The sequence below is a fragment of the Brassica napus genome, chromosome C6, assembly GCF_020379485.1.
Source record: "Brassica napus cultivar Da-Ae chromosome C6, Da-Ae, whole genome shotgun sequence".
NCBI lineage: Eukaryota > Viridiplantae > Streptophyta > Magnoliopsida > Brassicales > Brassicaceae > Brassica > Brassica napus.
The window spans coordinates 33,125,634-33,143,804 of record NC_063449.1 but is presented as its reverse complement, the minus strand read 5'-3'; the positions used below and the strand labels follow the sequence as shown (position 1 = coordinate 33,143,804).

At 38.1% G+C, this 18,171-nt stretch overlaps 4 protein-coding genes and 1 non-coding gene across 6 annotated transcripts; 3 read left to right on the top strand and 2 right to left on the bottom strand.

Annotated features, from left to right (window-relative positions):
- The first annotated feature begins 5,101 nt into the window (after positions 1 to 5,101).
- Positions 5,102 to 7,456, top strand: LOC125574795 (GDSL esterase/lipase EXL3-like). 2 transcript variants are annotated; one of them, XM_048760909.1, is made up of 5 exons: positions 5,102 to 5,560; positions 5,833 to 5,963; positions 6,099 to 6,329; positions 6,826 to 7,081; positions 7,164 to 7,456. In XM_048760909.1, the coding sequence occupies exons 1-5, from the start codon at positions 5,284 to 5,286 to the stop codon at positions 7,355 to 7,357; spliced, it is 1,089 nt and encodes a 362-aa protein (XP_048616866.1). In that variant the 5' UTR covers positions 5,102 to 5,283; the 3' UTR covers positions 7,358 to 7,456. The 2 variants fall into 2 exon arrangements, with proteins under 2 accessions (XP_048616866.1, XP_048616867.1); XM_048760910.1 differs by having other exon boundaries at positions 5,160 to 5,560; positions 7,200 to 7,456.
- Positions 7,457 to 9,337: 1,881 nt separating this feature from the next.
- Positions 9,338 to 10,620, top strand: LOC106424965 (SKP1-like protein 1A). The gene is made up of 2 exons (XM_013865706.3): positions 9,338 to 9,812; positions 10,236 to 10,620. Exons 1-2 carry the CDS (start codon positions 9,504 to 9,506, stop codon positions 10,407 to 10,409), a joined length of 483 nt encoding a protein of 160 aa, XP_013721160.1. The 5' UTR covers positions 9,338 to 9,503; the 3' UTR covers positions 10,410 to 10,620.
- A 1,099-nt stretch (positions 10,621 to 11,719) lies between these two features.
- On the bottom strand, positions 11,720 to 13,235 carry LOC106424963 (protein Abitram). Its single transcript, XM_013865704.3, has 6 exons — positions 12,953 to 13,235; positions 12,823 to 12,871; positions 12,613 to 12,739; positions 12,463 to 12,533; positions 12,309 to 12,381; positions 11,720 to 12,086 (listed from the first exon to the last, which is right to left on the bottom strand). The coding sequence occupies exons 1-6, from the start codon at positions 13,143 to 13,145 to the stop codon at positions 11,967 to 11,969; spliced, it is 633 nt and encodes a 210-aa protein (XP_013721158.1). The 5' UTR covers positions 13,146 to 13,235; the 3' UTR covers positions 11,720 to 11,966.
- Positions 13,236 to 13,547: 312 nt separating this feature from the next.
- TRNAD-GUC lies at positions 13,548 to 13,619 on the top strand. Its single transcript has one exon. It is a non-coding gene; the product is annotated as a tRNA-Asp (tRNA).
- A 434-nt stretch (positions 13,620 to 14,053) lies between these two features.
- On the bottom strand, positions 14,054 to 16,927 carry LOC106424962 (protein argonaute 18). The gene is made up of 9 exons (XM_013865703.3): positions 16,530 to 16,927; positions 16,299 to 16,421; positions 15,883 to 15,963; positions 15,698 to 15,786; positions 15,521 to 15,595; positions 15,233 to 15,297; positions 15,091 to 15,150; positions 14,522 to 14,989; positions 14,054 to 14,433 (listed from the first exon to the last, which is right to left on the bottom strand). Exons 2-9 carry the CDS (start codon positions 16,419 to 16,421, stop codon positions 14,327 to 14,329), a joined length of 1,068 nt encoding a protein of 355 aa, XP_013721157.1. The 5' UTR covers positions 16,530 to 16,927; the 3' UTR covers positions 14,054 to 14,326.
- Positions 16,928 to 18,171: the final 1,244 nt, after the last annotated feature.

The window sequence follows — 18,171 nt, the reverse complement described above, 5'->3', positions numbered from 1 at the left end:
TTTGTGTGAAAGGAGAAACAGATTTCTACGGAATCTTGACGGAGATTATTGAAGTCGAATTCCCAGGGATATTGAAGCTAAAATGCGTCCTCTTCAAGTGTGAATGGTTCGACCCCGTCGTCAATAGAGGTGTTCGGTTGAACAAATTCGGTGTAGTAGATGTCAACGGTGGCCGGAGGTACAACAAATTCGAGCCCTTCATCTTAGCTTCACAAGCAGACCAAGTTAGCTTCCTTCCATACCCACGGATGAGAGAGTCGGGTATAAATTGGTTAGCCGTGATCAAAGTTACACCTCGAGGACGAATCATCGTAGGAGAAGAACCACCATTGCAAGAAGAACAAATAAATGAAGTTCATGAACCTGAACAAGAAATTGATGACATCCTTCTCATTGATCCGCATAATCACGAGTATGAAGATCTTACCGAAGATCCCACGGAGGAAGCTGTTGAAGACGAGTTTCATGTAAATGATGATGTTTCAAGTGATGACGAGAATGTCGATGAATCCGATTAATGTATTTCATATTTGTATGAGTTTGATTTATTATATATAATTAAAGATAATGGGAGTTTATTTATAAATAAGATATCGACATTAATTATAAGTAAAGGAATTGTGTTTTTATAATTTTCGGTTTGGATTAGAATGAATTGCTTGAGGTTAAAGGATAGAAGTGTTTGATATATGAAGTAGAAGATAAAGAAGATGTGGTTTGGGATTTGGGGTTTCGTTTTAGGGGTTTAGAGACAGTCGTCGTACTTTCCACGTTATCTCACGGGAATTTTACGACGATTTATAATACATTACCTCGCATATTCCACGGTAACAGTAAACGTCGTAAGAGCCTCGTTAACTTACGTGGAATAAGAGACGATTTATAATTAAAAAAGCGGACCTCGCTTATTCCACGTAAGACTAAAACGTCGTAAGAGCCTCGTTAACTTACGTGGAATGAGCGAGGTTAGCTTTTTTATTTTACTTTTCGTCGTTAATTCGTCGGTAAATATACTAAAATGAAACCCAAATCCCTAAACCCCAAATGTGCAAACCCTAAAACTCCCCATCCTACTTCATATAAACTAAAAAAAAATTAATTTTCAATTTTTTTTTTATGTTTTTAAACCTTTCATATATGATTTGTAGAGTGTGTTTGATTTGTTGTGTGATATGTCAAATTCAAAATTTGTAAAATTGTTTTCCAACGTATTAAACCTTTCAAATTCAAAAAATATATATATTGAAGTTAAAGGGTTAGAAATATATGAAGTATAAGATAAGAAATATAAGGAAGATAGGGTTTGAGGTTTGGAGATAAGAAAGATAGGGTTTGAGGTTTGGGGTTTAAAATTTTAGGGGTTAGCAAAAAAAGCCTCGCTATTTGCACGTAAAATCGATGATAAAAACAAAAATCGTCGCAAGAACGACGTTAAATAAAACACGGGCCTCTGTATATCCTCGTTAATTTGCTTGGGCCTTGCGACGAAACAAAAGACGGGCCCACGTAAAATCGATGATAAAACAAAAATCGTCGCAAGAACGACGTTAAATAAAAGACGGGCCTCTGTATATCCTCGTTAATTTGCTTGGGCCTTGCGACAAAACGAAAGACGGGCCTCTGTCTTTCCTCGTTATTTTGCGACGAATTGTCGACGAACACTAATCCTATATATAGGCGAAACCGCAGCCCTCTTCATTTCCTCTCTAATTCCTCTCTAGAGCCTTCTATTTCCTCTCAACATGGTAACTCTCTTTCCTCTCTAAGTAGTTTAGGGAATTTAGATTAGGTGGTTAGTTTAGGGAATTTAGTTTACGAAATTAGTTTACAAAATTTAGGTTTCCTCATTTTATTAATTACGTAGTTAATACTGTTCATAATTTTTTATTTACTCTTGAATTTAATTTAGAAATTTAAATTTTGCAGACTATTCGTAGGCACCAGCGTAGTGCTCACTACTCGCAGATGTTCGGTCCACCGGGTAGTCGGTTAGACCCGTCTTCACTTCCCGGTTCTTCTTCAGCTCCTGGTTCTTCGGGTCAGCAGGAGACCGTCCCCGAGACTCAATCTTCTCAGAGAGTCTCGCCTTCTTCTACGGCATCGCCATCAGTTCCTCATGTGCCTCCTCCGGTAGCTCCTCCTCCGATGCCAGCTCCTCATGTGCCTCCTCAGATGCCCGCCCATCAGGTTCATGCTGATTTGATGGTGCCAGCGAGTTGTCCTTACTCTCAGTACACTGTTGAGGACATTCTCGGTTTGCCAGGCAGAGAAGGCTTACCGATCATAGACCCCGACCGACCTGAAGGAACTCTTTGGTATGTATGTTACATTTATTTTTTAAAATTCATTTGTGACTTTAATAAATATTTAAAACTTTGAATTTGTTTTTTTTTTCCAGGTTTGGGGTTGATAACTGCCTTGCAACAGAAGTAACCGAGACGATTAAAGGTTACTTCTCCATGGCACATCCCAACTGGAAATCCACTCCGATCTACATCAGAAGGACGTGGTTCAAGATTTACGCTGTAAGTTTTTACAATTTATTCCTGATTTATATTTTTTAAATTTTATTTTTCTAAACTAATTATTAATGTTTTTTTTTTTGCAGCAAAAATTTAATTGGTCCATGGGGGTCACTGAGAAGGTGCGAAAGAGTTTATCGACAAGGCGAAGAAACGTTTGTTGGACACGGTCTCCAACTGGAAGGGTGACTGGATCGTGAAGGGCTATGAGCGGGGCAAACCCTCAACCATCACCACGGACGTGTGGGATGGCCTCATCCGTTACTGGAGGGATCCTGATGCCATGAGAGTCGCCCAGTCTTGCTCCGCCTCCCGTAACTCGGTAGATGAGCATGGCCACAGGGCGATGCAACATAGTACGGGCCAAAAACCACACGCCCGCGTCCGTTTGGAAATGGTACGTAATTTAAATATTTAACTTTTTGATTTTTAATATATATATATATATATATAATAAAAACTTTCTTAACTATTTTTAGGCCAAGGAGTTGGGACGTTTACCGACTCTTATGGAACTTTTCGATCGGACCCACAAAAACAAGGCGGGCGCATTTGTAGATGAGAGGTCTGAGAAGATCTACAATGATGTGGCAGCTCGTATTGACGAGCGTGAGACCCAGCTGGCGCAGGAGTCCGCCGACGGATTACCCGTCGTCTTATCCACAATAGAAGTGGATAGAATTTACGAGGAGGTAAATTTTATATAAATTTTTTATTAATTCCATTTTACTTTAAAATTTAAATTTTAATATATATTTTATTGTTTTTTAAGGTCGCTCCTAAGAAAAAGGGACGTGTGTTGGGGATTGGTTCCGTCAACGATGTTCCGAGAGCGACTTCCTCTTATGGCCAGAGACGGGATGATGAAGTCTCTCAGCTGCGCGACGTGTTGGAGACGACACAACATCAGCTGTCGTCGACACAAAACGAGTTGGCCTCGACAAAATCGTCGTTCACAGCTCGTATGACTGGTCTCGAGAACTTCTTGGACGTCATAGCGGCCACAAATCCGGAATGGGAGGCCATGTTCAGGACCATGAGACAACAAAACCCCATTCCAGGCGAGACATCCGTGCAAGTCAACGAGGAAGATCTCTCGAGAAGGAGCGAGGAATTCTACGACGCGGCAATGCAGCATTAGTTTTTTTTTTGTTATTGTATTTTAAAATTCAAAACTTATTTATATATTATATAATTTCATTTTAATTCGGCCAAAAAAATTTTCCTATTCGATTTAATTTCAATTAAAATTTTATTAATAAATTAAATAAATATAATTTTTATTTATAAATTCAGTAAATAGAAAACAAAGTAATTTCGTCGCTAATTCCCGATGTATTAACGAGGAAAATTAACGACGAAATATCGAGGAACAATTATCGAGGATTTTACGTGGATTTACTTACGATTCTATTACGACGAATTATTTTCGTGTTTCTTACGTTTTTATTACGACGAATTTATTTAGAGGTTTTTGCGTGTCTTTTACGACGAATCATTTACGAGTTTCTTACGAGGAAGCACAACGACCGCGTTACGTGGAAACCCCACGTGGTCTTTACGACGAAAACTTAATTCTTCTTTACGAGGAAAATATAACCTCGCTAATTAACGAGGAAATGGCGACGAATCTTCTCTTACGACAATCATATAACGACGAAACGCCTTTCATCGCCATTTCCTCGTAAGCCTTCTTTTCCGAGGAAATAACGACGATTTTGGCCGTCGTTAAATTTGTGTTTTCTTGTAGTGGAAACCGAACTGAAACTCTCAAATATCCGAATGGTTCTTAAATTTCTATATCCGAATAACTGGAACCGAACCGAAAACCGAACGGGTACCCGAATATCCGAAAAACAAGTATTCACTTTCTAATATAAGGTAAAATGTCATTAACCCCACTCGAACATGAAGAGTGAGAACATTGTTATCACCAAACCATGTTATCTTTTATGTAAGTTACAAAAAAAAAATGTTATCTTTTATGTACTCTCTTATATTATACATATATATATATATGGTATTTTTATATACTTATAAAACTAGCACTTTATTGACTCGAATTCTAGTTGGATTGACAAATACGCAAGTGTGTAACCACTAGACCACTTAGATTAACATATTAACTCATATATTTTGTATATGTATATTTGATTCATTTATTAAATGGGTACCCGAAACCGAACCGAAACCGACCGAAACCGAACTGAAATCTCCTAAATACCCATTGGGTATAAGAATGATTTATCCGATATACCCGAAACCGAACCGAATACCCGAATGCCCAGGGCTAACCGAAAGTATTACATAATCCCCGACTAATTAGAGTTGACAGACATACGCACTGATATAGTAATATACATGCTTGTTTGCTGGCAATACGTGTTTCGACATACGCACTTTTAGATTTATGTCGTTAGTTATTAAAATTAAAACTGATGTGGTTGAGAGTTGAGATTAGTACAGTATCTTAGTTGTTTTCTACGCTTAAACTTGTTGTAATACATTATCTATATCTAGAAATGTTTCAGTCAACTGGTTAAGTATATATTGTCCGAAGTCTACCAAAGGTCCACGACATCTTCACCACACAATGCAATAAATATACATATACATCTACATGTGTTTGTTTATAAATAAGCGTGATATCAAACATGAGAGCAAACATGGTTCCTTGTTTGTCTTGGTTATTGTAAGGGCTTCCAAGAAAATTTATCTTTTCTAAAAGCTTTTTATATTTTTTCATTACAAGAAAGCAAACATGAAAGACAATACAAGCCGGTCTAGTTCTTGTTCTTCATTGAAACTATGTTTGTTGTCCATTCTCTTTCTCACTGAGACAGTCGTCGCCATCAAGCTGCCGCCAAACTTGAAGATTCCAGCGCTAATAGCTTTCGGAGACTCCATTGTTGACACTGGAAATAACAACAATGTCAAAACCGTTGTTAAGTGCGATTTTCAACCTTACGGTATCAATTTCCAAGGCGGAGTTCCGACCGGGAGATTCTGCGACGGACGAGTTCCTGCCGATTTGCTAGGTCCATTCTCTTGTTTTTTTAATGACTTTACCCTTTTCAGCTCTAGTACCTTTAGGTTTTAGGACACAAGTGAAGTTAGTGACGACGGCAAATTATTTGAGCAATCATTTGTTTTTTGTTCCATTTTTTGGATGGTAGTTAAAGACAAGGCTAGTAACATTGACTCGATATGCATAACACATGTCAGGAAAGTTAGTGTTCCACGATAATACTGATTTTAAAACGTTGAAAATGACGCTATATGTCTTTAATGTTTCTCTTCTTATTTGCAGCTGAGGAAGTGGGGATAAAATCAGTTGTACCCGCATATCTCGATCCAAATCTAACGCCTAAAGATCTTTTAACCGGTGTATCATTTGCGTCGGGAGGTTCTGGTTATGATCCTATAACACCCAAACTCGTGGTAATAATAAATATATAAGTAATATGGCGATCATAAGTTCTTTTTAACCAACTGTACTCCTATAACATATGGACATATTTGATTTGATATTTACCGATTTAACTTGGTCGCACTTGTGTTTGTTGATGATATTAGGCAGCAATATCATTACAAAAGCAGTTGGAATATTTTGAGGAGTACATAGAAAAAGTGAAGAATTTAGTTGGGGAAGAAAGAAAAAACTTCATATTAGCCAACAGCTTGTTCTTATTGGTCGCAGGAAGCGACGACATCGCCAATACTTACTATGATCTTCATGCAAGACCTCACTATGACGTCGATTCGTACACTACTCTTATGGCCAACTCTGCCTCCGATTTTGTGAATGTAAGCTTCTCCCATAATTTAGAAAAATCTGTATATATATATATATATATATATATATATATATATATATATCATATTCCACAATAGTAGTATACTTTTATCTCTCTAGGTAAGTATGATTGAAAGAGTTTAAAAAAAAAACATTTACAGTTTACTGGCTGAGCCAAAAAAGCGTATAAATATGCTAAAAGTAGTAAAAATCTACCAGATTATCAACCTTTCATAACGCTTTTGATTTACTTTTCAGAGGTCCACACATTTTGATTTCGATGGAGGACAATCATATATCAAAAATAAAATACCGACTAAATAGTTTATATTATTCCGTGATACATCACTTTAAGGCATTAATAACTGGAGTACCATGTATAGACTGATCGTTGATGTGTCACATCTTTTATCCTTCTCATCTCTGATAGAATAGGCAACTATGTGTGTGTTGAGTTTTCTAACGTTTATAAATTTAATATTACCTATTCATTAATTATGATAACAGAAACTATACGGATATGGAGTAAGAAGAATAGCTGTGTTTGGTGCACCACCACTTGGTTGTATCCCATCACAGAGAACCTTAGGAGGAGGTCTTTTGAGAGAGTGTGCTGAGTATTACAATGACGCAGCAAAGCTTTTTAATTCAAAGATCTCCACAAAATTGGATTACCTGCTTAAAACTCTACCGGATAGTAAACCGGTCTACATTAATATCTATGACCCTCTTTATGATATCATCCAGAATCCTACAAAATACGGTAATACCCTAAAATTTATATTTAAATTTACTTTATTATGAAAAATACCCTAAAATTATAGTTATGATTTGGGTTATTGTAGGATTTGGAGTATCTAACAAAGGATGCTGTGGAACAGGAGCCATAGAAGTTGCTGTCCTCTGCAATAAGATCACATCTTCAGTATGTCCTGACGTGTCTAGCCATGTATTTTGGGACAGTTATCATCCCACAGAAAAAACGTACAAAGTTTTAGTCTCATTGTTGATTGACAAATTTGTTAATCAGTTTATCTGAAAGACTATTGTCACTTCGTAATGATTGATTATATTTCATCATGTTTTGTTTGTATTATTTGAAAATTGTATTCCCTCTAAATAAAGTAACATTTTCTTATTGTTTCATCTGTCTTCTTTGGAATATCAACTTATAACGTACTATACATAACTAATCTAGTAGATCCATTCGCTCCAATCGTTGCAAGATAAATCATCATATATCCAATTTTAAAGACCTTATTTTTTCTCTGGTGTAAAGTGACTACCTATTCTTAAAATTCAATAGTAATTATATTAAAAGCATTATTCCTTTTGTATTCCTTATCAGAATTATGGAACTCATGTTATCTTCGTAAAACATGCTGACATTCATTATGTGTGTACTCAATACTATTTTTAGTTACCATCTAACAAACAAAGACAAAAACGTAGTATAGTGATAAAACCACATGTTTCTATACTATTGATATGAGTTTACAAACAAACCCACATGTTTCTATACTATTGCTATGAGTTTACAAGCACCACCATCAGTTGGTACCTCCATACAAAAATGAACTTAACGTAAGAATGTATAGGAAAAAATATTGGTGTTACATATTTTTCTTATCAACCGAAGCTGCTAATGATATTTCTGTATCTTAACCATCTTGATAGTATGTGTAACTCCTTTGGGCTCAAATGATTTTCCGTATTTATTGTACGAAATGAAGTAAACTTGTTAATTGCCCTCATTGTGGAGAAGTAGAGACAGCTACTCACCTGTTCTTCAGTTGCGACTTTGCAAAACAGGTGTGGCAAGAGATCCCTCTTCCAGCAACCGTTCACATAGCTGTAATCTAACACTCTTCCCATGGGTTTGCTGGGTCATTTGGACCACCAGAAACCAAATAACCTTCGAACGACGGCATATCTCAAGCAAGGACACTGCAACGAAGGGAATACAGCTAGCAAGAGAATGGACAATGGCTCAACAAATCAAAACTTCTCAACCTAAACACACACCTGGAAGGAGATCAGACAGCATTAGATCCAGACTGCACCGGAGTGAGACCGAGACACGCTGCTACACGTACGCGGCTTGGGATCGGGCCTCACAACATGCAGGTTTGGCTCGGATCTTCATAGATCCGTTGACAAAAACTGAGATAATAGGATCAAGCCACCACAATTTTGTTAGTTCGCATTTAATGGCGGAAGCTCTGGCCGTTAAATCGGTTCTCCAAGCGGCAGCCAGCCTTGATATCACCAACATCAAGCTTAGTATCGACAACCAAACTCTAGCTAGAGTAATCAATGATAAGCTCTTCGACAAGGAAATTGGCGTCGTGGAAGACATCAAGAGTCTTTCTTCTCTGCTTATCGACATTTCAGTTTATTTCTTTCCAAGGGATGAGAATGGAAGGGCTGACTCTTTGGCCAAGACCACTCTCAGAACTCATCTATCTGTATTGGGCTCACATGTGGACTGAATCTCTATCTGGTGAACTTCTTCAATTATCTAAATGAAGTATTTGATCAAAAAAATAAAGTAAACTTGTAAATGGAGTGAGAGCAGATTCAATAGCAAGGGCGCAGCTCTTGGTTCTTAGCTTAGAACTCGTAACAAATATTACTACTCTTTTAAGGATGAATCGTTTGGTGGGTTCACTGATTTTGTTACCGGTACCATCATCCTCCTCTATTGAGCATCTACTTCAGCTTACCATGATTCTTTTCCATGAAAAGAGATCAGGTTAATTACCGAGCATCTACTTCAGCTTACTCACATGTTTACCACCTTGTGTAGCGGTATGTACGGGGACAAACGTGTAATCGAGACTACTTTGGTCCTTCTCGGAAGTTGGTTTTCAACATAACAATATATGCATTTCTCTCTTCATTTTTCAAAATATCCAAAGTCCAAATAACGAATTAATCGTATCAAAATTAACTTAAAAAGTTAAGATTAATGAAATTAGGATTATTTTCTTTCTTTGAGCAACTAACTAATTAGGATTATTTTCTATATTTCCTAATTTTAGAATTGGAAACAAATAAAAGATTTCCTTTTATTCCTAATCTCGCGATGACTTTGTAACAATCGACCCACTTATAAAGAAAAATTAGGGATCTCCTCCACTTCATCCCTTCTCTCAAATCTCCTCTCGCGTTTTCTCACAAACATGTCGACGAAGAAGATCGTGTTGAAGAGCTCCGATGGCGAGTCTTTCGAGGTCGACGAGGCGGTGGCTCTCGAGTCTCAGACCATAGCCCACATGGTTGAAGACGACTGCGTCGACAACGGAGTCCCTCTTCCCAACGTCACGAGCAAGATCCTCGCCAAGGTGATTGAGTACTGCAAGAAGCACGTCGACGCTGCTGCTTCCAAGAGCGAGGCCGTCGATGGCGGTGGCTCCTCCGACGATGACCTCAAGGCTTGGGATGCTGAGTTTATGAAGATCGATCAAGCTACCCTCTTCGAACTCATCCTGGTTTGCTTGCTTCTTGAGATTTATTTAGGGTTGAAAAAAAATTAGGGTTACGAAATTTAGGGGTTTCGATTAAAGGTTGGATCTTTGTTGTGATTGAGATTGTTGGGGCTCTTATGGAACCGATCGTGATTTGAATCTGAGATTTATTAACTGTTTTGGGGTTGTTTTGATTTTGAAAATTAGGGTTTCGTTTTCTCGTATCGTTTCGTTTAAAGATTGGATCTTTCGTGAGATTGAGATTGCTAGGGTTCCCGATTTTGGAAAATTAGGGTTTCATTCTGCCTTATCTGCAATTTGGAAATTATTCCATCTGTGTTTTCAGTTTCGGATTTAGAGCTTTCTTGTAAAGATTGGATCTTTCCTATGATTGAGATAGATAGAGTTGATTTGAATCTAAGATTTTTGTTTTTGTGGATGTTGCAGGCTGCTAATTATCTGAACATCAAGAACCTGCTCGACCTTACATGCCAGACAGTGGCTGACATGATCAAGGGCAAGACTCCGGAAGAGATTCGCACGACCTTCAACATCAAGAACGACTTTTCACCAGAGGAAGAAGAGGAGGTGCGCAGGGAGAACCAATGGGCTTTTGAATGATGCGTGAGAGAGTGGGAGAGATCGTTGAAGCAAACCAACCAGTTTCTTGCTTTATGTTGTTGCCTTTTTATTTCTGTGGATGATCAGTGTGGATGATGACTTTGTGTCTTCTCTGTTATTTTCCTTTTGAATTTCATGACTATTAAGAACCAAATGTTGGATTTATGCTTTTCATGTCTTAAAAGAGTGAGGTTGGTTTGCCTTGCAAATATCTTGATCTTGTTCCTTTCCTCTCCCGTCATACACACATTGTTTCTTTGTTATCCTTATTTACTGCTCATTTTGTGACCTGACCTATTCGTCTCTTCTTCAGTGGATGAATTCACCAGAAGATAATAATAAGTCCTGCTTCACTCCCTTAACATTCATTCCTAGAAGCAGGAAGCAAGTTTGAGATGGTAACTGAAGCATTCGGAGATTACTTTGTCAGTCGCAGTCTAGTAGTTATGCTGACAATGAGAATATACTTGTCAAAGCATTCAGCTTGCCTTCCCAAATCTTAGTTAAGCCCCCATAATAATCGTCAGAGCCGAGATATATAGCTTTTGATTAGGTCCAAGATGTAAAGAAGAAGAAACAAAGATGGAGAAGATGAAAACGGTAAAGGAAGAACATGTAGTTAGCTCACACCACTTGCGCCGTCATATTCAGCCTCCAAACCTCACAGTAGGTTGCCAAATGGCATTGAGAGCCAAGAACATCTAAATTGGTTCGGTTGTTCTTTTTCTGTGGTCTCAAATAACCGCAAACGGAGTGATAAATAACCAAATCTGTCGCTTATTGTATTGTACTTCCATACAAGTAGAGTGTATCCTGCGGGCACTTGCGCATTTGTTGTTATCTTGCTTTAACATTAATCCAAATGCACGCACAGAAACACTGCATAACATTGGAGAGTAGAAGAATCACATGCATCATCTTGCTGAGACTTCATTTCACTGATAACATCTATAGATCAAGTGAACATGAATCATTCGACACTCTGTTAATGGCTAAGCATGAATTCCCGTGATTCAGATAGTATAAACACTAATGCACAGCTGGCACAGGTCAAAAGACATGAAAGCTAAACTCTCCAGAGCATCTCCAGAACAAAAGCCCCTTTTAAGTAATCCACGAACTTTGTTACAAGTAAAAGCTTGATCAAATCAACTGAAAATCCTAACCGCTGGACGACAACGGATTGATGTTTAGTGTTGTGTTTACTGGATAGTGATTATTATTGTAATATGAAGCCATGGACATTGCGAACCAAATGTCAAACAATGCAAAACCTTATTTGATTAATCGGGTTGAGTGAAACTTGGAAAGAGCTTCAAAACTATAATTCTGTAAACTGTGCTTCATGAAGAACATCATACATAGTACATAGTCCAAAATGATCTTTGCTTTCAAAAGTGTTGCCAGAAAAAGTTAATACACAACACAATAGCTTTATGAATAAAACTCCAAAGTTGTTTAGCTAATCAGACTTGAGCCTAACCATCATCTTGAGAGCAAACATGAATTCTAAAGAAATCAACCGTTGTTTGGGTTACAGGCTTAGAGCAAACTGTATCATAGAGACACCTCTTTCTTTGCTTTATACTCCTCCAAGGTTATCAGTGATTCCTTGTTTTTGGTCCAATCTGCAGGTCTTGTTGGCATGATTATCGCAATATATCCTTCCCGATCAGCCTAAGAATCAGATTTTTGTAACAAAAACATGTAATGAAAATACAGAACATCATTATCAAAGAAAATATCATTTTTGTTATTATTCTCTGGCGGTTGATTCCATAAGCATAAGCAAATACTTAAAACATTGATTATATAGCTCAAGTTTTCACAGAAGAAAGTGCAGTAATAAAGCTTCATGGCATAAAAAAAGTATGATAAACTCAAATACTGCTCTCTTACAGATGAATTGAGAAGCTGTGGTTGCTTGATTAATCTCTCATTCACCTCCAAGAGAGAACCTTTAACGCAACACCTAGAAGAAAAAAAAACAAAGAAAACTTCAATTTTTTTGGCATATAAGAGAACTTAGAACAAAGGAAACAAGCTTTTGCACCTGACAATATAAGAATCTTTAGCAGTGGAAACTTTGCACAACGCTGTATTCGACTCAGAGCGCATAGCATTCTGCACATGAGAAGAGCATTTTGAACAACAACACAACAAGTCTTAAAGAGTGAGGAAAGCAAGTAACAAAAGCAAAAACCTTTTTACGCTTGCCAGAGACTTTCAAGACGCTACGATCAGACTTGCCGACATTGAAATCAATGTTAGTAATCCCACCTTCGTCCTTGAAAGCTATATGCGTAGGAGCTAACCCAATCACACACAAACTGAACATTCACACACAAGCAAGAAACCCAATTTCAAAAAAAGAGAGATTCAGAAGCCATAAAGGAAGAGACTTTTGAGATACCCATTAGCGTGACGGTAGATATACTGATCATGACCCGGTTTCGTGAAATCTGCAAACCACTCGAGGGTTTTTTTTTAACTCACAATATCAAAAGAAGAAAGAGATAGCTGAATGAATGTGAGAGAAGAACCTGTGATGAAGTAAGAAACGAAGTTGACTTGTGTAGCTGAAGGTGGAGAGAGAGGAAGGTCTCCTATATCTGAAAGCAGCAGACTTCTCAATTCGTCTTCTTGCTTCTGCTCGTCGCTATGTTCTACTTCCTCCTCGGATTGGTTTTGCTTAGTTGTCTCGATTGTATCATCGGTTTCTGGATTCTCCGCCATTCTGGGATGGTTTAAACACTCGGAACAAATCGGTTTCTTCAGTGGTTTCGAGTTTGTAACCTTACGACGGCGGAAAACAATCGGACTTTACTTTGCCGATCGTAGAGTAGATAAACTAATGGGCCTTATCTTTTGTTAAGTTTCTCTAAGAAAAAGTTTAAGGCCCATTTTGATTCTACAAAGGTTTTGCACCATGCTCTGTAACCATCATATTTTAAAATTTGGTCTAGCTCGAAGCACGGCCTTAGAGCCTTCTCCAGCGTGGAGGTAGTAGCAGAGACACCGTGGACTGAACTGGGGGTTTATTGTCTTGCATCTCCACGTCCTGAGTCATCTTCTCCACAAATTTCAAACCCCACGTCTTGAGTTTATTAAAATCTTTGTTCATCAATTAACAACCAAGTCGTTGTAGTATAGTGGTAAGTATTCCCGCCTGTCACGCGGGTGACCCGGGTTCGATCCCCGGCAACGGCGCATTCTTTTTGTCACGACTTACGGTGACGTTTTCACTCCACGGTATTTCGTTATGGTCAGGCACTCATAATATTTGTCTCTATCAGAGACCAGATTATAATCAGATAGGAGACAGCAGAAAAGACTCAAAGCCAAGTCATTTCGAGCACTGAGTTGCTTTCTTATTAGAGCTCAAAAGTATATCATTCTCATCATTCAAACTATTGTCTCCTTATTAGAGCCCAAAAGTATACTATAATATCTCTGGTTAAGCCTCACAACATGCTTAGAAGCAAGTCTTTCTCGAAATGAATTGCTTCTGCATCTCTGGTTATGAAAGACTTTGCTTTCAATTAGTTACATATCTAGTCACTTTCAACTCGTAGAATATTCCAAATAGAAGAACAAAAAGAATAAACTGTTCTCTATAGCAAGCATTAGAAGTGATAAGCGAAGACCAAAAATGTTAATTTTATCCAAACTTAAGTCTCACTCCGACCACTACAAAACAGTAAAACAGAGGAGGTTATAAAAAATGCCTCGGTAGTTCTCTAAAGCGAAACTGTCACAAACTAAAAAAAAAAGATACACTTATGGCAAGCATGTCGTCTTGTTGGACATAAACAAACATATAGAGAGAAGAGAGCAAGGAGATAGAAAAAAAAAACATCCAACCACTTGGCTTTTTTCATTTTATGTTTGTGCAACAGAAACCTCACTCGCATGTCTCAAGCGACTGCCTGGTTTGTTGGTCCATCTGAGCTGTTGTTGAATCCACCACCAACACCACGACCTCCTCGACTTCTTCCATGACTTCCCCTTCCACGTCCACGCGCTGTATTAAACCAATTCTAACTTCATTCACCCAAATACGATTTAATAACGAAGTTAAAAATAAAAACCGAGTGTTTGACTATTCTTACCACGGCCCTGAGGAGGAGCATCGTAACCACCAGTACCCTGAGGACCATCATAACCACCAGGGCCCTGATGAGAATCATCATAACCACCGCGGCCCTGATGAGGACTATCATAACCACCGCGACCCTGGCGACCATTGTAACCACCGCGACCCTGATGAGGACCATCATAACCACCACGGCCCTGACGAGGACCATCATAACCACCACGGCCCGGACGACCATTGTAACCACCTCGGCCCTGATGAGGACCACCATAACCACCATGATCATCATATCCACGGTGTTCATGAGTAGCATCATAACCGAAACCTCCATCTTGTGGTGCATCATACTCATTTTGAGGACCACTGTACCATCCTCTTCCTCGACTACGACTGCTGCGTCCTCTGCCACGGCCTCTTCCTCTACCATAAGACTGGTTACGTTCCCAACCTCCATCTTCATACTGAACGTTCACATATGCATTTCCTGCCAAAAAGAAGTAAAAGTTTAATAATGCGTTTAAAATCTCAAATGAAGGCTGAGATTCAGAAGTGTGGTGATCTAAATAGAACACGCCTAAGGCATACCTCTGCCACCTCTTCCCCTCCCTCTTCCCCTTCCTCTGCCTCTGCCACCAGGTGAATCCTCTGCAGGAATATAAAAAGAAAACTTATAAAGACCAGAGTAAGGGGTAATTAAAAGGGTCACTGAGAGTGACCGAAAACATACCTCCTCCTTCATAGTCGGTATCGCCTAATGGCTTGACCATCTCAATAGGAATTGGGCACTGATATCTGCAGCACCATTTAATAAAAATTATTAGTATTATTTATAAAGTAACTAAACCACCTATAAATCAGGGAGACAGTAAAGAACCCTGTCGAAAAGAATATGCAATATATATGTTAGACAGAGACAGTCTGCCGAGATAATTGCTCGAGACATAACGAAAGAATATAATTATGGCAAATGATCTCAAAACAAAAACAAACAGAAGGATGAAAACAAAAAACTCACCCAACAGAGGATGTATTAAGCTCTTTCGTGGATAGGATAATGGTTATCATGGACACATGCCTTGTGGTCTCAATACTTCAAGACAAACCAACAAAAAAGGAAAAAAAAAAGAGTAACAATGAAACAAGCAGAACAAAAAATACATATTAGACATTTTTAGGTTTGATGACTCCTTACGGTAGAAGGCCTTCCTCTTTAGGTTCCCATGTGTCTGTAATATCGGTGGATCCAATAGATGTGTTCTGATAAAGACCAGGGATCCTTCTCTGCGTTACATAGTTTTAAAAAAATACATTTTTCAGATAACCCATCATCTGAACCACGGTTTGTGAACTGGACAAGTTAAAAACATTCAAAATAACCTTAATCAGCTCCACAATGTTCACAGTCTTGTTGATAGCTCTTCCCATCGCCTTGAACACAACTTCAGTCGACCCTTTTTCCTAAATATACAGAACAAAGTCTAAACAAAATTGTTCAACAGATAACTTAGAATCAACTATCAGCCACATCACATGAAACCGTGAATCAGTAGCATTCTCTATCAGAAGGTAAAACTCATGTTTGGAAAATTTCTAGCCTATACGTTGAGCAGTATGCTATAAAGAGCTAACAGAAGGTGAACTGTATCTTATACTATAAAGAGCTTATCTAAAACCACATACAGAACTCAAAACGTCGACGTTTGAGGTGCAAAACTGTTTATAAACCCTAGACCATATCTTCGTCCTCTCAACAAAAACGCCATAACAACAAGGTCAAAGAGTAAATACAATACTTGAAGAAGAGTCATGGCGTAGGTGATGTAGTTTCGTGCCCTGCCCATGCTAGTGATACGAATCTCGTTCGCATCAATCGTCCTCTCCTCCTTCTTCTTCACCACGCGGTCATACTTCTCCATCTGTAATCCCCCAAAAATGGAAAGTCAACGAGAAAATTAGGGATTTTGACTTTTTAGGAAACAAACGACACACACAACAGAAACAATCGGTACTGCTTAGATACTTACCTTTCGAGAGAGAGGGAGAGAGAGAGAGATTCAGATAGTACGGAGATGGTGGAAGAGCCCTCTTTGTACGGCTTCGTCTCTTTCCTTTTACGCCCTGAGAGCTACCTGATGCAATCGTCACTCTGTTAGTTTCGGTTCGAAATTTTTTTAAATCCATTCGATCTGAACCACGATAAAATCAAGCTTAACCGGTTATTAAACCAGCCATAGCAGTAAGGAATATAGTCATATATACGCTCGTTACTCGAAACCGGAATTGTTCTTAACTTCGGTTCACATCAATTTTCTCGGTTTAAGCTGAGACATTCTTGTGATAATATCTTCAGGAAGATTATCTATCCAGCTGCACAAAATGCGAAGGAAAAGTTCTAATTGGCTTATCCATAAAAGGATAAAGCAAATTGTTTGAAGAAAACCAAATCTACACGCTATAAATAGAAAGTTTCTGGATAATCGGTGCTAACAATTAATAAAATAATAATAAGATTAAGCATATTTGTTTTGTCCATTTTATGTTCATTAAATAACGCTACCATTAAACCCAACTTTACCATACTTGTATAGTTTTATAATACCTGTTTCATAATCAAACCTCATTGTAATTTGTGAACAAGTTATATGCTCGAATCAGAATCTTTGTATAGGCGATATGCGTAGGGATTCTGCTGATCTCAACGTCTTGTTTGATCAAAAACAAAACAAAAACGTGTTGGACATACGATGTAACGGAAACAATGGCACAAAGTAAAAAGAAAGAATGAGTTCTTTGTAATTTATGTGTGATATTTTTTTGTATTTTTAAAGGTTCGTAGTTTCTTATGGTCAAATGTTAAGCCTTTTCTTTGATTTGGCTCGGCTTCACATATACCAAAATCTTGTCGATGCTAAAAGAAATATACAATATATATATTCAGCATCTACAAGATACAACTGGTGCAGTTATTCAGAACAATACATATAAGCAGCTGCAAAACAATAGAAATATATTTCCCTTTCTTTGTTTGTGGTACTCTTAATCTGTGAAATTAATTGAATGCAACTGGTTAGTTATTCAGCTCAATATATAGGAGCAGCGAAACCGTTATTTTCAGTTGGGGAATGTTACAATTCCTGCAGTTGCAATGGTCATGGTCTAGACTATAATCAGGGTTCAATAGCACTTCGTCTGCTTATTCCGTTTGAAATGTTTTGACAAGTGGTTTCAGTCGGGCAGCTTTGTTTTTGCTATTGGATGCGGTTGAAATTGTAACATTAGATTTTCTATCTTTTTAGATAATCATAGTAGCGTATAATCAATTGGATCGATGTCATGGGATAGCTTTATATATATATGATTCATAGGGTTTTGCTTACATACTATTCATTTTATTGCATCTCACAAGTCATTGATGGTACTATAGGAAGCTATAAAGTGTCAGTTTTGGTGTTTATGTGATCCCTAAGGGAAGCCACATGGTGTAATGGGATGGTGACCTTCAAGAGCTGTCACGTTCCTTGATAACCAAGACGCTGGCTCTACTTACGTTACCTAACCTATCTCACACAGATATTTTCTTCCAAACTGGTATTTTGATCACTTCAATCTCTTGGTTTAATACTGAATTCTCTACTTGATGTTCTCAATCTGCTTTAAAACCGGACC